This window comes from Echinops telfairi, unplaced genomic scaffold (assembly GCF_000313985.2).
Source record: "Echinops telfairi isolate 266 unplaced genomic scaffold, ASM31398v2 ScPeMD7_7424;HRSCAF=8462, whole genome shotgun sequence".
In the NCBI taxonomy this organism is placed as follows: Eukaryota; Metazoa; Chordata; class Mammalia; order Afrosoricida; family Tenrecidae; genus Echinops; species Echinops telfairi.
This window is the reverse complement of record NW_022111324.1, coordinates 61,898,662-61,921,602: the sequence shown is the minus strand read 5'-3', so window position 1 is coordinate 61,921,602 and position 22,941 is coordinate 61,898,662. Positions and strand designations below refer to the sequence as shown.

General features: G+C 39.8%; 1 protein-coding gene across 1 annotated transcript in view; it reads right to left on the bottom strand.

Moving 5' to 3' along the window:
• Positions 1-22,941, bottom strand: part of CENPF (centromere protein F) — a 71,861-nt gene that overhangs the window by 14,772 nt on the left and 34,148 nt on the right. The window contains exons 11-15 of the mRNA XM_045298196.1: positions 17,277-20,665; positions 12,119-15,511; positions 8,858-9,010; positions 4,376-4,552; positions 3,713-3,874 (exon numbers count right to left, since the gene is read on the bottom strand). Of these exons, the coding sequence (XP_045154131.1) occupies positions 3,713-3,874; positions 4,376-4,552; positions 8,858-9,010; positions 12,119-15,511; positions 17,277-20,665 (7,274 nt within the window). The remainder of the gene's footprint in view (positions 1-3,712; positions 3,875-4,375; positions 4,553-8,857; positions 9,011-12,118; positions 15,512-17,276; positions 20,666-22,941) is intronic.

Below are 22,941 nucleotides of genomic sequence, written 5' to 3'. Positions count from 1 at the left end.
CATTATATTCTGCAATAGCTTAAAAGATGCAGAATTCCAAAACAATCTAACAGCCAGAGATTTTGATAAGGGACCATTAACATGTATAGGCAGAGGAAACAAAGAGGGGAGTGGGGAAACAAAAGACTGAGCAACATATTCATGATACATCATCATATTCGTGTCGCTATGCGATGCAGAGCTCATGTGTGCTTCACCTTGAAATAAGTTATTAAAAATGCAGCAGGAAAGCTGCACTTTCAGACTCTTCTCTTCCTGATTCCAACAATAAGTGGATTGGACATCCATCTAATTCAATTTTTAAAATGCCTAACTGATACCTAATTAAAGTAATACAGGATCTGAAAAGATATACTCAACTAGCAAAGTACCATTTTGAACACAATATGCATATGAATCAATAGTATCCACAAAACAAGATTTAGCAAACAGAAAATTATTAAAGAAATAAACCCCAAACCACATCTGTTTTAAACCCAGAATCTCTCGTTTTGTTGTAGAAAAACATCACTTATGATGTTGTTTTAAATGTTATTGGTTTGCATTTAATTAGAAAATTTAAGTCTCCCAGTAAAGAACGTCACTGGCAGGGATTTATCTTCCACATTATGAGATATAGCACACAACCACTAGGTTGACTCAGCTTACAGAATACAATTGCCCACACTCCACGAGCAAATTGCCACGTTGCTCGCCTAAGGAGTAAGAGTGTTGGTGAAGATGCAGTGAAAACTAGTGACGGTGGGAAAAGAGCAGCTGCTGTGGACAGCAAGTTGGCAGTTTCCTCAAATAGTTGAACACTGAGTTACCACCACATACCTAGCAATTCCACTCCCACGTATACACCCCAAAGACCTGAGAGCAGAGGCTCACAGAGATATGTACACCGATGTTTACTGCAGCACTATACACAATAACCAAAAGAGGGAAACAACTGTCTCCATCAACTCATGGATAAGATGGATGAACAAAAGCAATGTGTTATGTACATACTCCAAACCCATGGCCATGGGAACAACTCAGACTCACAGCAGTCCTTTAGCACAAACAGAACTACACCTTGTCGTTTCCCAGGCTGTCATCTCTACAGCAGACTGTCTCACCTTTTTCTGGTAGGAAAGCTAGTGGGTTCAAACCACTGACTCTGCATTAGCACGTCAAATCCTCGAACCACCGTGCCACTAAGAGTCCTTACATACACACAATAAAGTATAATTCTACCAGAGAGAAAAATGAAGTGCTAACAGTTGGGTTTCTGTTATCTGCCATTTCTGCAGCCACAGGTTGCACTAACCAAGTACTAAAAATAGTCAAAATAAAAGCATTCCAGAAAGTAAAATATCAATGAGTTGTGCACAGCGCACTCTACTGAATACACATCAATGAAATAATGTATAGGAATACACTAATGTAGCCTCTCAACATTTCACAGATCCTCAGTCTCTGCCCCACATTTGTCTGAGCACTGTTCACTTAGCACAGCGGTTCTCAACCTGTGGGTTGCGACCCCTTTGGGGACTGAACAACCCTTTCACAGGGGTCACCCAATTCATAACAGTAGCAAAATTACAGTTATGAAGTATCAATGAAAGTAATTTTATGGTTGGGGGTGGTCACTACCACATGACCTGTATGAAAGGGCCTCGGCATGAGGAAGGTTGAGAACCACTGACTTAGCAGCTCATCCTTTGGCTTCTGGTGTTATGTGAATCTCTCGTTTAGGTGGGGAAATATGGCTCGTAAAAAGCAAGTGGTCAAAGCAATCCTCAAAGGCTACGGGGAAGCAAAGAGTGGTATTTACAAAACATTTCATTTATTTAGTATTAGAAATAATCTAAAGATGATTTAAAGTACACGAGGATGTGCATAATTATAAACAAATGCTGTGTCATTTTAATAAGGGACTTGTGCAACTGTGAATTCTGGTATTGGGAAGTGGCAGTTCCTTGAACCAGTCTCTCATGGAGTCCAAAAAAGGGCTGTACATGCTATTAAGGACACTCCATCGTGCTCCTGCATTCTATACATGGACTAGAGGCAGACATTCAAACAAAGTATGGGGATATGGCGTATTTAACAACAGGAAGGGTGTGCACGAAGGTTCTATCGAAAGGCATTCAACTGTGTGCATCATAAAAAACTATGGATAACATTGAAAAAAAATGGGAGGAAATTTCAAACACTTCATTACATTCAAACAGAACCTATACACAAACCAAGACGTAATCATTCAAATAGAACAAGAGATTATTGCCTGGTTGAAATTGGGAAAGGCAGGCATCAGGATTGCATCCTTTCACCATATTTATTCAGTCTGTACACTGAGCAAAAAAGAAGCTGGACTATATGAAGAATTTGGCACCAATTTTGGAGGAAGGCTCATTAACAACATGCAAAAGCATATGACACAACTTTTGCTTGCTGAAAGCACAGAAGAGTGGAAGCACTGATAAACACCAGAAACTACAGACATCCTTTCCTGTGCATTACATCACAACATAAACAATATTCATCACAACTAGACCAAAAAGCAACATCATGAAAAACATACTGAGGTTGTCAAGGATTTCATTTTACTTGGTTCCACAAGCAACACCCATGGAATCAGCAGGCAAGAAAAGAGATGAGACTTCATCTCACGTACTCTGAATGTTATACGGAGAAACCAATCCCTAGAGAAAAGCGGTAAGCCTTAGTTAAGCAGAGAGTGAAGGAAAATAAGGAAGACCCTGGTGGCAGTTACATAATCTCCAGTCAACTTAAGCAGAGGTGGAGTCTAGCCTGTCAATCCAGTCACAGCTTGACGACCTCATTTGGAGGTGCAACAGAGATAAATCACTAACTGGAAGCCAGACCCACTCCTTCTGCCTTCCCTTTCCTGCTGTTGAGAGACTCAGAGAGCGGGAGGATACCTGTGGAAACCCACACCAGTGTTGTGATGCTTCCACTGACACTGGATCGACAAGAGATTCTACCCACTGGCCGGTGATCTTCCTGCATTTGGCATCATTGTATGTGCTGAGGGAGTCTAAAGAGGAATTTATTGACTAGTATTGGACATATGGGATATTATTGGACTTATAGACTTGATCTGGACTGGGCTGTTTTCTCAATTCACATTGCTCTTTTATATAAAGCTCTTTCTTATACAAATATGAGTGTCTATGAATTTGCTTCTCTAGTCAACCCCAACTAACACAACCCTCACCAAGAGGGGTGACACGTGGCTGCCAAGAATTGAAAGAATGGTACAGAAGCAAGCAATGTCTCATTCTGTCTGATCGGGTCCACTATGAATCCGAACAAACTTGATTGGACATAACAATAACAACAAATAGATACCGTAATATGAAAGAACCTTAAAAACATTATGCTTAATGACATAAGTCAGACATACAAGGGCAAATATTATATGCCACTTACATAAAATAGCAAGAGTAGGCAAATGTGTAGAGACCAAAGAAGATTAGTAGTTAACAGTGACTTTGGGGAGAGGAAGTGGAGCGTTACTGCTTATGGGCGTATTGAGTTTTTGTTAAGGGTGTGAGTGATGATTGCATAGCATAAGGAACATAATGTCACTAAATTGTATCTGTAAAAAAATGTTAAAATGGAAATATTTTAGTCATCTATATTATTGCCACATAATTTTTTTAAAACTATTACCTATGTAAAACAATTTAAGACATGTAACAATGAGAAATGCACATACCTTTGTTTTCTTCAATTCTTCTAACATTTCATTAGTAGTTTTCAAAGACTTATTGAGCTCCTCTTTAGTGGACTTCAAGAGGTCCAGCTCCAGCCTCTGGGAGCTGAGGCATTCTTCTTTAGAAGCCAACTTCTCTTGGTAAGTCTGCATTTCCATTTCATGCTAGGGCAGAAAAAGGTCACTTCAACCAGGAGGCTCTACTTTCTCGGGAAAACACAAGCACTGTTCCAAGGACCACTGCAAGTAGTCACTGCGAGTCTCCTGTTCTGCTCCATGTTAAAAAATGTTCTCAAAGTTCAAGTTAGGAAATAAAGCATACAGGTAATCAGAGAGTCCCTAACGCCGCCCCTGCCTCCAAAAACTCACTGCTGTGGATTCTGATGAATAGTGACCTCACATTTTCCTCTGTCCTCTATAAGGTTTGGACAACAGTCTCTATGGTCTTTCTTTCATGGCACCATGGATGGGTTCAAACTGGCAACCCCTTATAGGTCAGCAGTCAAGTGTAAACCCTTTGGACCACCCAGAAAAAGCCTAACAAAAGATTTGCGATGTGGTCCCTCCTAATAATGCAGAATTGTGATCTTGCAAAATATACCTTATTACTTAGAATGCCAGCACACCCATCTCCCACAGTCTCCAGGAACCAAACCCCAAGTTTACTTGTTTGTTTGCATCGAGAAGCAAAGTCCGGTGTTTCTCTTCAGCTTCCTGAAGCTGCAGCTGATAATCAGCTATTTCTTCTCTCACCTTCTCCTCCTTTTTCACCTGGTCTTTATGTACACAATCCAAACTCTCCTTCAATTCGCTGTTTTCTAGCATAAGGTCCTTCAATTGAATCTAAACAGGAAAGTAAAATTGAGAACTTGGACACAGATCTTTAGGAAATACTTAGTGGTAAGGAAAAACCGTTTACAGACTAAACGAAATCTATATAGAATAGCACTATAATTCTAAGAAACGCATTCATTTAACATTGTGGTATCTCCAGTGACACTGTATTATGTTCCAACCCAAAACTGACTCACCAAGGTCACACCCCCAGAGACCAGAGAACCATTGCAATCTCTAGTTCAATTCAAACACTCTGGGACCATATCCTCCTACACTGCCAGGTTTGAGCACTCAAGTACTTCCTTTGCAACAATTCATTGACCCCAAAACCAGCATCACCTTTACATTCAATCCCCTTCAGAATTATTATTCATCATTTTCTTCCTTAACCAAGTTTACGTTCCATGTTCTATCGTTAAGAGTTTTCTTCCAAAATGCCCACAAGTTCTTGTTGCACTCTCCTACCACTGTGCAGGGCTGACAGAACCCCAAACAGCTGTTTCTTGGGAAAACTTATAGAAACCTCTAAAAAATAATCAGCAATACCACCCTGTAGCTCTTTTTCCTTTCCTATTCTTCAAAGGGACCATTTCATGGTTATCTCCTCGTCTCAAACACAAACAATTCCACAACAAATATACAAGTTTCATTAACTCAGAGATGAACAGAAGTAGCCTGGTAGCTCATATTCCTACAACACCCCTGACCCTACACCTCACCTTCTCATTCCTTCTTGAAGCTTCTTTCTAAGATAGCAAAGCCAATCCCAACCTGGGGGATGAGAGTGTGGGGAGGACTCAATGCCTATAGGGTCATTGAGCTTCTATTAAGAACACTGGAAGATTTGGGGAGCAGATAAGGGTGATGGTTAAACAACATGATGAACATAACCAATGACACTGAGCTTGTATGTGAAGATCATTGGAGTGAAAAACATTTTTGTCACATGTATATTTAACACAATAGACAAGATAAAATAAAGCATAAGAAAACGAAATCAAGATGCTAGGATCTAATTTCATGTGTTGAGAACCCATGCTCTCTTCTCTTCTTCTCAAGGTGTGGAGCTTCCAGTTATTTGACCTTCTGCTCTTGTCCCATTCATTAAAGCCTCCCTGTCTACTTTCTACTGCATTATTCCTGTCAACACAGAAACATACTCTAAAAAGCCCTTTCATGACCCACATCTGCTCAAGAATTGCCCCATTTCCTAGCAGGTCTTCAAAGTCAAGCTTATTTAAAACATTGTCTAGGCATGCTATATCTACTTCTTCATTTCCCATTCACTCTTCTCCCCAGTCCCTTGCCCCAGCACCTTCTGAACTACCATTTCTGAGCATCACTGACCCCAACCTGAGCTGTTAAACCCAAGGATATATTTCAGTTCTAATTTCAAATGACCCAGAAGTCCTAATGGCTGCTGACCATCCCTTCCTTTCCGAGACAACCTCCACTCTAGACTTCTAGAGAGTAACACTCTCCTGGTTTGCCTCATAGTCTTGTGTTCTTGAATTATTCCTCCGCTTCTACCTCACAGGCTCCAGTGTCTCTATGCTACATCTTACATCCATCTGTATTTTCTTCCACTAACATCTAGCTAATATATATATATTTTTTTCACCACAATCCTTTATTTCATAAAACTGTAATAGCTGATGGCAACCTAATAAACTCAAGTGTACAGAAGCCAGATGTTTCTAGATTCCTCTGCATCCTCCAAAGGCAACTTCAAACTTCCACTCAGGCCAGGGCTGTTGGCCACCTCTGCTCCCAGCTGCCTGCACCCCCAGTGGTTGACCAGAGGCTGGGGCACTCAAGCAGGAGGATGCTGGCAGCTGGGTGGGCCTCCTGATGGCAGCTCCCTCCACCTCCCAGCCCTAGGCTCAGTGACTCAATGACAGGGCAGGGGACTGGGGGGAGGGGGTTGCAGTCCTGGTTGGGATCCAGGGCTGCCATGCTGTTCCCAGGGAGAGCAGGGGGTGGAGTGGAAAGGCCAACCCCAGGCCTCTCCTGGATGGTGGTCACCAAGGCCTCCAGACGCTGTCGGTTAGGCGGGCCGCTGTTAGGCCACCCAGGGGTGAGGGCACCAAGTCCAGCCCCTCCACAGGTGCCCGAATAGCACAATAGCACAATAGCATTTCCATTCTACATCTCTCAAAACATTCCAGGCTAATGTATTTGATGACACTTTTCAATCATTTTATTTTAATTCCTACCTCTCCAATCTTTGTTCATTTCCGCTCCTCTGTGGCTTCATTCAGTTAGCTTCCATGCACGTTTTTAAATTACAAAGTTTTTCTAACAGCAGAGCTTTTATCACATTGCTCATTAGACCCTGCATGCTCCTCCTTCCACCCAAGCCTCGCACCCTGGCTCATCCTGCAGGTGACATTCTTTGACCATGCCATCTAAGTCAAGTTGCTCAATATGTCCACTTACCCCATTCCTCCCCCAAACCACATCTAAGACACCTACTTCTTTCCTTCAGGGCACTTACGAGTTTAAGATTATTTTAAACATTACCTATTTATTATGTGCCAAAACCAGAGCTGTCTTGTCCAACAGCCTAGCTCCTGAATTTAGAAGCATTGATTATTTATAGTTTGAATACATAGTCATTTCAAACCAACATACTCACATGTGGGGCACCAAGGTTGAACATAAAGGTTTTCTCTTAGTAGAGCCTAAGTTGGAGCCTTAGTGACACAACAGTTAAGCACTTGGCTGCGAACCAAAAAGTCGGCAGTTTGAACCAACCAGCTACATTCAAGAAAGGTGAAGTTGTCTGCTTCCATAGCCTCGGAAATAGTGTGTGGCAGCCTATAGTGTTGCTATGAGTAACAATAAATCCCATGACTGCAGTTTAGTTTGGCATGTAGAGCCTAAGGAAGGAGTTTGGGGTGTACAGCCTAAGACACTTGACTCCACACAAAAAGGTTAGTCATTAGAATCCACCCAGTAGTTTTACAGAAGACCTGGCCATCTGTTCTTATAAATATTACAGCCTAGGAAACTTCAAAGGGCAATTCTACAATGTCACATGGAGTCAATATGATTCAAAATCAACTTGGTAACAACTAATGACAACAAAGCCTAAGAATGAAATGCATATAACAACATATGGGGAATAGTGCCAGCCTCTCAGCACCAAACGAGATTTCTGCAGATTTACCATTCAAATACCAATCACAGGAACTTCTGCCTAGGTAGAGCTCACCAGCTATCCCAAGAAAAAGGAAGTGTTCAGAAAATTTGGTCAATTGCTTAGATGAAATGACAAAGTTGTCTGCTGTAAATAAATTACTGTATTTAAATAAACCGTGTATGAAAAACAAAAAAAAAAGAGTACAGATTTCCCTGACTCCTTATCTAGTAAATTACAGATATAGTATCAACACTTTGTGTTAATATGGAGACATCATGACTATCTTTTATGCTGCCGTTCTAAAAGTGCATGAGAACTTTGGGAGCTGGATAAACGCTGACCACTTAATTAGGTTTAGCAGACAGGTTTCAATTCTTCTGCCCATTCTGCCTGAGTGGCAGCCACGACTATGGGTAGTACAACATGATGTAAGAGAAAAGGAACTTATGAATTAGCAATGCATGTACCTGCAAGAGTCTCTGGGTGGTAAAAACAGTTAGTACTCACTTGAATGGTAGCAGGTTCGAATCCTTCTAGAAGTACTTTGGAAGACAGGCCTGACAACATTCTTCTACACCATTCACTGAAAACCCTAGCAAACAGAGTTCTACTCTGACACACATGGGATTTCCATAAGTCAGAACCGAGTCCATGGCAGCGTATATGGTATGTAAATAGCCAAGAGAAGTAGCAGCCCACGTGCTATAGATTTGCCACATCAATCCGACCCTAAAATAGCACCCGCATGGGGTTGTCACTACATTTTACTGTGACTTCCCTTCTGCTATTATTTTAGTTCTTAGCATCTGTCAGTGCATCTGTCTCTAGCAAATTCTGGCTTCTGATCTGTGGCAAGCTAGGGTACCAGAGTCATAAAAACTACTTCTGATATGAGTTAATACAGTACCAGGGTCTCCTCAATGAAGAAATTCTTGGGCCCCATAACTGGTGTTTTCACTATTCAGAGGCCACTCATGACTCCTTCCTGCTCCTAACAGTGCAGGATGGTCGTGATTGCTCCCAAGTCCGATCTGGACATCAACTCTGGATTATTTTATTCAAAAGCTAAAAAAGTTGGTGCATTACTGATGTCATATCATACTGTAAGCAATGAGTGTGCACACTGAATTATCAGCGTTCAATGAATCTACCAGAGAGGAACTTACTTTGATATTCTTGATTTCTTCCAGCACTAATTTTAACTCTTCGGTGAGCCTGTTTTTCTCTCCATCAGATTCTGCTTTGGCCACTGCAGTTCTCTGCACCAGCTCCTGCATTTCCCTCTGCAGCTCCACTTCCTTCTCAGTCAGTGTTTTGACCTGAAAAGTAATCTTTTTTTAGGATCTATTAATGGATGTCTGTTTTAATCAAATTAATCATCCTGATACAACATACTAATGACATTTACTTTCCTCTTTAATAACTAAATGAAACTTGGTTTATGTTCAGTTTACTAATCCACTTAGCCAATGTTCTGAAAACTTACTGGTAAGCTTACCTTTTCTCTTCAGCAATGACAATAGCAGACAGCTATTGAAAGGAATGATAAAGAGAGATAATACTACTAAGTCTTGAAAGCCTGCATGGAGGTATTACATTAAATTTAAACATCAAAGAATATTGTATAACTTCTTAGATTTTTATCTGTTCTTGGATATCTGCCCATCCAAAATGCCAGACTTATCTACAAGGAACATGCCTGTGATTAGTTAAACCTGTTGAAGATCCACTGTTTGGATTTGTCCCTTGAAGGGGTAACAGCCTTAAATGAATCGTCTAATCAAGTCTACAGTAACTGCCATCTCTTGCAAGCTCCATAAAAACCTGAGAATTTTGGAAAAGATTGAGCTAGGATTAATTATATATCTGAATACTCCCTTTTCCTTTTAATATTTGTCCAGGAAAAATTTTAAATGGAAGGAATTCACTTTCCTGTATCAGTAAGTAAGCATACTGGGCAAAACTTAATTTTTCTCTATAATGGAGCTTCTTGGTCACAGCTAACTGACTAGGAAATGCTGCACAGAGGGGAATGAATGCATAAAGCCCCAAAAGAGAGGCAGGGTGTTTTGTTGGTTAAAATGGAAATTTTTTTCTATTTTCTTTCTCCTTCCTTAAAGGTAAAAAGATGCAGGGAGAGAGGAACACTGGTGATACTGTGGGTTAGACTTGGGACTGCTAACTGCAAGGTCTACAATTCAAAATCCACCAGCCACTCTGCAGAAGATGGGGCTGTCCTGCTCCTGTACAGATATTGCTCAGAAACCCAATACAGGGTTCACTATGTGTCATAACTGACTCGCTAGCAGAGGATCTGGTTTTGGTCTGGTATGCTCTCCATCTAAGAGCCTGGAAGGCATGGGTGGTTTGTGATGCACTGCTGACCCAAAGGGTGACCTGGGCGAATTGCTGCCATAAAGGTTAATAATCCAAAGGCTGGAAGATAAACAAGCGGCCATCTAGCTCAGAAGCAACAAAGCCCACATGGAAGAAGCACAGCAACCTGTGTGATCATGAAGTGTCGAAGGATCATGTATTAGGCATCATTAGAAGAAAAAATCGTAACATTGTGAATGAGGGGGAGTGCAGAGTGGAGACCCAAAGCTCATCTGTAGGCAATTGTACATCCCCTTATGGAAGAGTGGCAGGGAGGATATGAGCCAGTCAGGGTACAGTGTAGCAACGATGAAACATACAATTTTCCTCTAGTTCCTGAATGCTTCCCCCCCAACCCCAATATCATGATCCCAATTCTACCTTACAAATCTGGCTAGACCAGAGGATGTACATTGGTACAGATAGGAACTGGAAACACAGGGAATCCAGGACAGATGATCCCTTCAGGACCAGTGGTGAGGGTGGCAATGCCGTGAGGGTGGAGGGAGGGTGGGGTTGAGAGGGGGAACGGATTACAAGGATCTACATATAACCTCCTCCCTAGGGGACGGACAACAAAAAAGTGGGTGATGGGAGATATAGGACAGTGTAAGATATGACAAAATAATAATTTATAAATTATCAAGGGTTCATGAGGGAGGAGGAGCCGGGAGGGAGGGGAAAAAATGAGGACCTGATGCCAGGGGCTTACGTGGCGAGCAAATGTTTTGAGAATGATGAGGGCAATGAATGTACAAATGTGCTTTACACAATTGATGTATGTATGGATTGTGATAAGAGTTGTATGTGCCCCTAATAAAATGATTTTTTTTTTAAAAAGTTTAATAGTCATGGAACAATTCTACTCTGCAATGATGAGTGAATACTGTGGGTTGGGGGTCTGACATCAACACATTCGAGTCTGATCTACTGAAAGAAAAGGAAAAAGAATTCAGATCAAGATCTGTGCATATGCACCACCTCACCAATGTGCTACATGAGAAGGAAATCAATCCATGAAGTATCTCATGTGAACGTGTCAGAAGAATTACTATTCAGGAGCAGGCACAAGGCTCCCACAGTCAAGGCTCCGTAAACTTAAAGCCTATGCAGTCAGTCCAAAGTGGCACACACGCTCTAGATCAGCGGTTCTCAACCTGGGGGTAGCGACCCCTTTGGGGGTTGAACGACCCTTTCACAGGTGTCGCCCGATTCACAACAGTAGCAAAATTAAAGTTCTGAAGTAGTAATGAAAATAATTTTATGGTTGGGGGAGGGGGGCTCACCACAACATGAAGAACTGTATGAAATGGTCGCGGCATTAGGAAAGTTGAGAACCACTGCTCTAGATGAAAATCTAATTCACATAGCAGGTCCTCTCCCCAGAACTGTGTCATTTAAATGTTAAGGAGATTAAACAACCAAACACTCAGACGCTTGGGTTTCTAGATTTGAAAGATGAGAAACAGAACCTTGCCCTAAAGTTTTAGGCTCATGGAACATCTCAGTCAACTGGCATAATACAGTTCACAAAACGATGTTCTACATTCTAGCTTGGTAAACTGTGAGCTGTTATCTAATTACAGCTTTTTTCTTTTGTCGAGAACAAAAGAAAAAGAGAGAAAGGAAATCAAAGATTCAGAGAAGAAATCCATCTACATGACAAGATAGTCCACACACACTAGGGCTTCATCTACCTTGAGGCCAGAACTAAATGGTGCTGGCTACCAATACCAACGGTTCTAACTAGGGCCACAATAGCTGGACCCTAATAGAAACTAGATGACATCCTGAGACTATCGCCCTAGAAGACCTAAATGGTTAACAATTACTTTAAAATAAAGATGAAAAGGGAGCAGGGACACTAGATCAATATAAGTGGAACAACCAGAGTACAAGTTAGAATGTTCCCATGTTGGGGAGAATGTAACAACTGCCACTGAACAACTTTCATAGAACGTTTTGAATGGGAACCTTAAACCGCTATGTAAGCCCTCAATGTAAACAAAATATTATTTTCAACAAAAATGTAAAATTTTTAAGCCATTTACCTTTTCTATAAAGGATATCTTTTCAATTTTCATCAATTCAAGCTCCTTCTCAATATCCTTGTAAGAATTCTGCATTCTTTCTAAGGTGTCCTGCAGAGTGGCATTTTTAGATTGCAACACGTGGATCTTCTGCTCCAATTCTACTGTCAGATTTCCCAGTTCTGTTTTTCGCTTTTCCCAAAGTTGCTGTTCTTCTTCCACCTGGGACAGTTTAGAAGCTAGCTGCTCCTGATTTTTAATTTGATTTTTTAGTATACTGATTTCTTCATGCTTCTCCTCAAGTATCCGCTTGCCATCTTGTACTTCTTGAATGAGGCCCTCCACAGAAGACTGCAAATTAATATAATTATGCTTGGCTTCTTCACAGCCTTTTAGCAATTGAGCCTTCTGGCGCTCAAGAGAATCTACTTCACTGCTCAGATTTTGTTCTTTGGACTTATATGTCTCCAGGTCAATACACAAAGCTGCGACTTTTTCATTTAGCTCTTTTAATTGTGTTTGAAGCGACTCCACTGAAACTTTAGATTCCTTTTCCATCTGTACATTTTCTTGTTCTTTTTCTTGCAGTAGATTTTTTAATGAAGAATTCAGTCCTTCTAATTCAGATACTCGCCCTTGCTCAGTTTGTAACCCCTTTGAAAGGTTTTCTTTTTCTGATCTTACATTGACAAGATCTATTTCCAAATCTCTGAGATTTTGGGCCAGTTCTTCCATCTTTATTTTGAGAGTCTCTACCTCAGCTTTGGAATTCTTGGCGTCAAGAGCGGCAAACTCTTGTTTTTCCCCTGTAATTTCCAGTTCTCTTTCGAGGTTCTCGACTCTGCCCTTGAGCAAATCTGCATTGTGTTCACTTTCCTTCAGCGTTTCTAACACGCGAAGCTGCTTCTTTTCGTCGGCTGCAATGCAGGCTTTCAGCTTTTCAACGTTACTTCTCAGCCGACAGATTTCCTCTGCTGGAGAGCCCAGACCTTCTTCTTGGGCTGTACATATCTCTTGGTCCTCACACAAGGCTAGGATTTTCCTATTTACTTCCTTCAATTGTGTTTGAAGCAAATCTAAAGCAGTTTTCCCCTCTTCTTTCATCTGTATTTTCTCTTGCTCCTTTTCGTCTAATAGGCTTTTAAGTGAAAAGGTAAACGTGTCTAACTCAGACATTTGACACTGTTTTTCTTGTAGCTCTTTTGTCAAATTTTCCTTTTCAAACCTTACTGTGACAAGATCTAATTCTAAACTTTTCAAGCATTCAGTCATCTCTTGTATTTCTGCTTTAAGAGTCTCTACCTCAGTTTTGGAATTTTCAGCATCAAGAACAAGAAGTTCACGAGTTTGTCCTGCAATTTCTAGTTCTCTTTCAAGATTCTCTACTCTACCCTTAAGTAAATCTGTAATTTGTTCACTTTCCTTCAGTGTTTCTAAAACATCAAGTTGCTTCTTTTCATCTGCTGCCAGGTGGACTTTGAGCTTTTCGATGCTATTTCTCAGTTGACACACTTCCTTTGCCGGAGAGTCCAGGGTCTCGTCTTGGGCTGTACATGTCTCTTGGTTATCACACAAGGCTATTATTTCCATATTTACTTCTTTCAATTGGGTCTGAAGCAACTCTACAGAAATCTTACATTCTTCTTTTGCCTGTATTTTCTCTTGTTCCTTTTCTTCAATGAGGCTCCTAAGTGACGAAACCAAGGGCTCCAATTCTAACACTTGATTTTGCTTTTCTTTCAGTTCTTTCGTCAGATTTTCTTTTTCAGACCTTATTGTGACAAGGTCTAATTCTAAACCTCTCAGTATTTCTGCCATCTCCTCTATTTTTGCTTTGAAAGTCTCCACTTCTGCTTTGGAATTCTCAGCATCAAGAATAGCAAGCTCTTGGTTTTCTTCTGACATCTGCAACTCCCGTTCAAGATTCTCAACTTTATCCTTAAGGACATCAGAATGACGCGCACTTTCTTTCAGCTTTTCTAAGACCTGGAGCTGCTTCTTCTCATCACCCTCAATCCGGACTTTCAGTTTCTCAATGCCACTTCTCAGCTGGTGCACTTCTTCTTGTGTCGAGTTCAGCCTCACTGCAATCTCACCTTTCTCCATTAATGCAGCCTCTAAGGCCTTAGAGCAGGTAACTTTTTCATCTTCTGACTGATTCAATTTTTTCTGCAGGCTTTCTAAGTCCCTTACAAGCAAGTCTCTCTCTGTATTCAATTGTCCAATTTGGTCTTCCAGATCACCTTTTACCAAAGAGAGTACCTGTGAATCCTGTTCCAAAGTATGCAATTGCACCTGGAGATCAGCTTTCTCCTTTAACAGCCCATTTGCATCAGAGGACAAAGTCTGAAGCTGTGCTGTCTTCGCCTCGATCTCAGCCTCCACAACTTGAATGCGATGCAGACAGTCACCATTACGAGACTCAAGGTCTTGTATTTTGTCCTTCATCTTTTCAGACATCTGACTCAGTTCTTTGTTTTCTCTTGACACAGTATCTATTTCTCCACGAAGCCGATTTCTCTCCATTGCGACAGCAGAGAGTTCTTCTTCAAGAGAGGTTATAACATTCTGCTTGTTTTCAATGTCCTTTTGTAAACACAGCTTCTCTGTCTGAAATGTTTCCATGTTAGATTCCATGGAGAGAGCGTGATGCTCCATGGTAGCTTTCTCAGATTTGATTCTCTCAAGCTCATTTTCTACATAAAGAAATTTCTCTTTCCAGTTGTCATTCACCATGGCTACATTATCTTCAATAATTTCATCTGACACTTTATCAGTCATATCTAAATTAGAACTGAAACCTTCCAAAGTTTTTACTTTCTGAGATAACTCTGAGTTACCACAGGAGAACAATTCCAATTTTTCTCTTAAATCTGATTTTTCTTTCTTAAGTTCCTCTACTATTTTTTCCAGTTCTATGAATGCCTCAATCTTGGTCGTTATTTGTACTTTCTGTAAATCAATTTGTGAAACTAATTCCTTTATTTCATTTAGCAAAGCTTCAAGCTTTTTGTCACGCTCGTCTATGGCACAGAGTAATTTCAAATTCTCGTTTGATGTCTCTTTTACCTGTAGTTGGAGATTCTGAATGGCTACCTGATTCTCTAGAAAATCTGTAGGCACTAAAGCACTAGAATAAGAGAGAGATGATTCAGAAATGCACTCTGAACAGTCCTGAGTTCTGTCTTGTACTGGAGTTGTACAGTTCGTTTCCAAGGACTGCTCCCTAGACCATTTTCTGGTCTGCTTGATTTCACCAGTCTCGGTTATTTTCTCCATTTCCAGACTAAGGTCCTGCTGAATGTCTTTTTCACAAATTTGATGAATGTCTTGCTTTGGTATTCTTCCTTTAGTTTTTAGAGTATGTTCTTTGGATTCTTTTATGTCACCACTCTCAATTCCACCTTGAATAGCCTGTAAATATAATAGCAAGACAGAATTATTAAAACTGATAGCAATTGCACAACTCATTTTAAAAGTTATTTAACCATGGGGGGTGGACATTCTAAAATCAATTGTGGCAATGAATGTACAAGTCTTCTTGATATGACTGAAATACTGAATTATGTGAGAATTAAGGGAGAATAAAGCTTTTTAAAAAACGAATTATTAATGCAGAAACAAAATAGAAAATAGGAAGCTTAATTATTACTTTATAGAAATTAGCTTCTTTAAAATAAAAACAAAGAAAGAAATTAGCTTCTCGCTTCAGCTAAACACATTCTCTTGATGACTCAAGTGACAATGTCCTCCACACTTTTTTCTCCATTCAGATCTACCACAAGTAAACTGCCAGCTTTCTGGGAGAAGGCGCATATCATGGGTAAGATATATCAGGAAGAAAGGCCATTGACTTTACCATCTAAATCACAAGCCATTTAAATTTCATTGTTCTATTCTTGCTAGGAGATTTCTAAATAGGATCCCCCAACCCCAACTTAAATTTTTCCTATACAATTATCAAATAAGCAAACAAATTCCACACAAAATGTTCCCTCTCCATCTTAAGCATTTATCGTATTCAGTCTAAGAAAAAGTTTCATGACCAGATTCCTAGTCCAAAGAATTAGCCTAGCACTTGCAAGCAATGTGTCTTGGAGATTCACTGTTTCTCATCTGTACAATGAAGATTCCCAGGGGCTACTATGACTACTCCCACCTCCATTGCTTGCCTTCCATACATAACAGAAGAAAACAAAGGGTATCAAGTGACATGCCTATACTATACTACATTTATTATTATGCTGATTGATGAATTAAAAAATGTCAAGCTTATTAGTCAATAATTAACTACTTATTAAAGAAATGACTATTTAAATGGTATCAAACCATCTATTTGTATCATTGTAAATTAAGAGAGGAACTTTGGTAATATATATGAGAATCTTCTACATCTATTTCATGACTATTATTCTGTAACATTAAAAAGTGTCTGAAGCAGTATGCGAGATTAAATTCTACCTCACCTTGTAATTCTTAAGTTCAAATCCAATACTTAATTGTGCTTTATTAATTCACAGAGAACAAGCACATACACATCCTAAAGAGGACTTGACTCTATACTCTAATTTTCTCCAGGAGACTTTAAAACCATCTCTAATAATTTTCCATGTAATAGTATGGAGTCTCTGGGTCACACAAACTACTAATCGAAAGGAGGTTCTAATCTACCCAGAAGCACTTCGGAAAGAATGCTGAAGTATCAGCCCTTTAAAATGCTATGGAGCACAGTTCTACTCAGACACACTCAGCAATGCCATAAGTCAGCTATGAGTTTGGACACGATGAGCCAAGTGCTTAAGCATGGAACAATTAACAAAAGGGCAGTGGCTGGAACCAGGCCAGACACACCCGGGAAAACAGGTGTGCCAATGTGCTCCCAAAAGGTCAGTCTTGCAACCCCCAGAATAGGTCAACTCTACATACATGGGGTTACCTTGACTAAAAATCAACTTACTTGCAATTAACAATCACAAGTTAAACCAACGAAGTGTCCCCATATAAGGCATACTCATTTTCTAAAAGTTCTATTCATTCTGAATCAGAGCAGGTATATATTTAGTTATTTCATGAGCCCTAAAAATCTTAACTGAAATATTGGTTTCAATTCAGCAAACATGAACTGTACATATAAATTATGCAAATAGTGTGAAATAGCATGTAAATCTCATGTACTTACATCTTCTAAGTCAGTGCCAAGCAAAGACCGTGAACTTAAGTCCAGACCTTGTAGCTGGAGTCGTGCGACTTCTAGCTCAAGTGACAGGTGTGCAGTCTGCTTTTTTTCCGCTGCCAACTGAGACTCCATTTCCACAGTCACGCTTTTCAGCTTCTGTTCCCACTGTTCACTTTCTGACATATACTGCTTTCGAAGGCAATCACGCTCTTTCCTTTCAAAATTTAACAACTGTTCAAGCTCTTGGATTTCTTTATTCTTCATAGTGCCTTGACTTTCCATTTCCTGCTCCAACTTCTTGAGGGCCTGCAGGTACATCTGACAAAGAGTCTCAAGGTCTCCAATACACGTCACAGGGGCAGAGGGAATGTCTTCCTTGTTCTGACTCCCCTCCTGCAGGCTGCTACAGGTTATCTCATCCGAATCAGACTGCTTCACGGAAACACTGTCTTCTAAACTCTTCAAAGGAGATATTTCTCCTGTCTGTTCCAAAAGATCTTTGGAAAAAGAGAATTCCCCAAAACTTTTAAGAAGAGAGTTATCAGTCACACCAGAGAAGGACAGTGACAGAATACGTCCCTCCGCAGTCACATCCTTCGCCACGTCATCTTGCAAGTTTCTCAGATTCATTGACAAGACTGAATTTTCTGCCTTTAATGTGTCAACATAGGACTGAAGTTCTGACATCTTTGAACTCATGTGATGGTGCTGCTCATATAAGATTTTGTGTTCACTTTGTAAAGATGAGAATTTCTCCTGTAATTCAACAAAATGCATTTGAAGTTCTTTGCTTGACAGTGTCAAGTGCTCCTGGAAACTGCTGTCATCCAAAGGACTCCATGACAGAGGCTTCTGCTCATTTTGCTGCTCATCAAAATCCTCTTCTGGCATCTGTTTCACTAACTCACCTTGGAGATCATTTTCATCGTTTAATATTTTAACATCATTTACTAGTTTCTCTACTTCTGTTATTTTGCTGGTCGCTGTAAGAGATTCTAATCCTGAGTCATTCTGATCAGATGTTAGGTCACACTTTTCCACCTGTAATATTTCACACATTTTCTCTAGCTCATTCAGCTTGGTCATTACGGTGTGTAAAGAAGATTGTAGATGTGTGGGGTCATCTTGACTGGCGGACAGCTCAGGAAGCACAGATACATACTTTTCTTCATTGTCTACTTCGCAATCTTTAAAATCACAAATTTCTTGTGACTGAGTGTCTTGTTTCAAATTTCCTGTTTCCAGTTCTCCTCTAATCCTGTGTAATTCTTGCTGCAGACATGCCTTCCCCTTCTCACTTTCCTCGAGTTTTAGTTTCATGTTTCTTATCACAGCTTCCAACTCTCCTGAGTGTGTATTATAACTGTCTAGAGGCATGCCGTCAATGTCAAGCTCCATCTGACATTCAGCATTGTATTTATCTATCGCACACTGTCTTTCTCTCACAGCATTGCTGACTGGTGCCAATTCTAGATTTTGATATTGGGGCTCAGTCTTTAATTTCATCAAGCTCTCCTTTTCTTCCAGTAAAGCATCAATTTCCTTTTGCATCTGACTTTGATTTTCCTTTAAAGTCATAATCTCCTGCCTTAACCCATCAGCCTCATCCTTGGAATTGGTTTGGATATCTGTCATCTCAGATCTCAAATCATGCTGCACAGCCCCCAACTCCAGCATTAAACTCTGGTTTCTTTCTTCAGCTACAGCTAATTTCGTTGAGAGTGCTTGGTGTTCCCTTGAAAATGTCTCCTTGAGCTGTTCTAACTCATTCTTTCTGGTTTCACAAAGACTAGTACACTCACTCAGCAAACATTCTAATCTAGAGTTCTTCTCTTGTACTACTTCATAGTTTTCTTGAAGACCCTCAAATGCACTTTCTGTTTCTTCACATCTTTGTTGTAAAATAAGTTTTTCTTGTTTGTACTGATCAGATATCTCTGAAATGCTTCTCTCTCTTTCTTCAGCACAGTTGGAAAAATTCTCACTTTTGTGGAGCAAGTTCATTCTCTCTTGGTTCAAGGTTGCATTCATTTCCTTCAGACTCTCGTTTTCTTGGGTTAGTTCTTCAATCTCTTGTTTACTTAGAGAAAGGAGAGAGCCCATTTCTTTCTTCTCTGAGCTCAAGGTTTCAGACAAAAGTTGTTGCTCCCTTAGAGAGTCTTCAAGTAGACCACTGCTCTCTTTTAATTTCTGATACTCTGCTTGCTGAATTTCCAATGTTTCATTCAAAAGTTGCAGCTCCTTCTCCTTGTCTTCAAGGGCAATTAGAGCTTCAGCAACAACATTTTGATGAACAGAAGTGTCTTCTTGTAACTTATTAATGGGCTTATTTGTCTCAGCCACAAAATTTTGATGCATCTGTTCTGCTTTAATGAGATTTTCTTCTATTTCTCCTTTGATTTGCACCAACTCTTCACATTGCTTCTGTAGATCTGAGTTCATCTGCTTTTGACATTCTAATGAATACTCGAGGGAAGCAACTCTGTTTTGTAAAACAGCAGAGTCTGAGGAGCTTTGGTCTGCTTCTGGATGGCATCTGCTGCTTTCTAAAGGCATGCTTTCTGGTTCTCCAATTGTCTTTGAAAGGGAGTTATTCATTGCAGCCTGCTGTACAAAAGTTGAAACACTACTGTGATGCTCCTCATTTATCTCAGGAGAAGGATCTTTGGATCTCGGGCGCTCTCTGAAGTTCTCAAATTCAGCCTGCAAGTCTTGGTAACGTTGGTCTTTGTCCATTAGTTCTTGTGACAGTAACTGAAATTTATGTTCTAGATCTTCAACTTGTTCAGTAAGCTTAGAAGTTTTCAAACACATATTTTCTCTTTCCTTCTCATGTTTCTGCTCTGAGAGCTTGGCTTTCTGCTGGAGTTCTGTATAAGCTTGTTTCTGTGCTTCTATTTCCACACTCTTACTGTCAACCACACTGTGAAGGTTTCTGACCTCAGCATTCAGGTTTTCTCTTTCCATTTCCATTGTTTTCACTCTCTCGTTGTATTCGTGACTTTTTATTTGCTGAGTCTTCAAGCAAGTTTCCAAGTGATTAATTTTACTCTGTAATGTTTCCTTTTCCGATTCTATCTGATTTAAAAGGTGTTCTCTTTCACTTTTCCAATGAGCAAACAGAGTTCTCTCCTCTTTCAATTCTTCACACTCGTTCTTCTTCAACTCCAGAGCACTCAATAAAGCTTGAGACTCTTTTTCTGTTGTGCTCAACTTTTCATTCAGTTGTTCAATGTGATGTTCCCTTTTCTTCAAAAGGTCTTGCGAACAATCTCGTTGCTTCTCCAGATCATCCAGGGCAAGCTTCAGTTTCTCTAAAGTAAAGGAGTTTTCTTGCTGATTTATTTTTCCTTGAAGATCTCTTACTATTATTTCCTGAGAAGCATTCTTAGCTAAGGGAGGGGAAAAAATAACAATAATGTTTTAATATTTATGCTACAAGAATCCTAAACTCTAAAAGATGTTCTATGATAAAATGGCATTGTTACCAGGATATTTCTCTAAAAAAGTAGATTGCCTAATAATCAACTAAGCTGTTGGGGAAGTGGTGGACTGCTAAGCACAACATCAACAGTTCAAGCCCCACCAGCTGCTCTGCAGAAAAGGGGGCCATCTGTTCCCATAAGGTGTACTGACTTATAAGCCCTATGTAGAATGTCTATGAACCAGAATTAATTTGATGGTAGTGGGTAGGTGGGTGGATATGTATAGACAAATGAGAAAAATGGAATTTTGGTGGATGGTAATGCCATTGTTAATCTTCATTCCGAGAAGCTTAATTAACTACAACATGAAAAAATTTCATTATCTTATCATTCCATTTTCCACAAACCTTTGGAAGTTCCCTGATAAAGTACCAAACCGTAATGTTCCCCAAGTAATTGATAGTTCACTATTTTCTTCTGTGTATGGATATAAGCACATATATATTAGTTGTTATCCCCTTCCCTTTGAAATATTCCTTTGAGAATAGATTCTAAAGACAACAGCAACACTGAAATTGAAATACCTCATTTTGCTCTAGACTAAGTCTAATGTCCCAGGAAATACTGACTGCTCTCCACTTTAGACAAAGATCTATACAATTAAGTTTAAATAAATAATTGAAATGCTATCTACATATCAGTAACTCTCATGGCCTGTCTGCCCCTATTATTGAGGAACAATACCCTACCACTTCCCAGTCCCTCACAGCAAAGATGAAAGATGTTGTCTAAGAATATGAGAATCAAACACAAACGTTTCCCAACTCCACCACCATCTTCTTTTCTGCCAGTAGCTCATCTCTACCCAATGATCCCTCCTAGTCAAGAATAACTACAAATAGTTTCATTAAACCAGTATTAAAAAAGGCTCATACCCATCATGTGTCTTAAGGGAGAAGCTCAGGAGATGATAAATCTCAAGTCTTATAATATAAGTCTTTATATTATAATCTCAAGTCTTCCATTAGTGGAAAATAATACATATATTTAATGCCCTAATCTCAGTTTAAAACATATCTTAGGAAAATTAGAATGAAATAAAAGTCACAGCAAAGTGGAAGACATATTTCACAAACTGGAGTCAAAAGAAATGCTAGATATGCAAATTATGCCACAGAAAATAACTAAGCAAAGAGACATGTCACAACTTAATATTGTGAAAATATGGATACTACTCAATGCAATCTAGAGAAAATGTAATGCTGACCAAATCGCAACATTGTTTAATAAAATGGAAAAAACAATCTCCAATTTCATATGGAATTAAGAGAATTAAAGTAGTCCTGCTGCCATTGAATCAATTCCAGCTCAGTAACCCTATAGGATTCATAGTGACTCTATAGAACAGGGTAGAACTGCTTTATAAAGACTGTAAATCTTCATGGAAATAGAAAGCTTCATCTTTCTGTCAACAGCTCAACACGTACCCAACAGCAGCACCAGAGCTCTGCATTAAAGAAATAGCAACCTAAAATGCATATGTTGTTACATGGGTAGATATGTATGATCTATAGGCATGGGAGTCTGTATGGGGGACATGCATGTGCATAAAGTACAGTTGTGGACGTTCGTACATGTATTTGTATTACTGCATTTCTATTCATATAGAAACGTTATTCTATTCATTATATTATGTTATATAGGACATAGGGGTACACCTATAAAAATTCTTATATGGGACTAAGTTATAGGCTTGATGCCTAAGTCCCATAGTCTCAAAGCACATTTAGATCAACTGGTTTAACATAGTTCACAAAGATGATATTTTACAACCAACTTTGATGAATAGTGTCTGAGGTCTTTAAAAATTGTTAGTGGCCATAAGCAAATGTGGTGAAGAAAGTTGATGGTGCCTGGCTATCAAAAGATATAGCGTCTGGGGTCTTAATGGCTTGAAGATAAACAAGCGGCCAACTAGCTCAGCAGCAACAAAGCCCACATGGAAGAAGCACACCAGCCTGTGTGACCACGAGCTGTCGAAGGGATAGGTTTCAAGCATCAAAGAACAACAAATCATATCATTGTAAAGGTGGGTGAGTGCAGAGTGGAGACTCAAAGCCCATCAGTCATCAATTGGACACCCCCTTACTGAAGGGCTGTGGGGAGGAGATGAACCAATCAGGGTGCAGGGTAGCAACGATGAAACATATAACTTTCCTCTAGTTCTTGAATGCTTCCTCCCC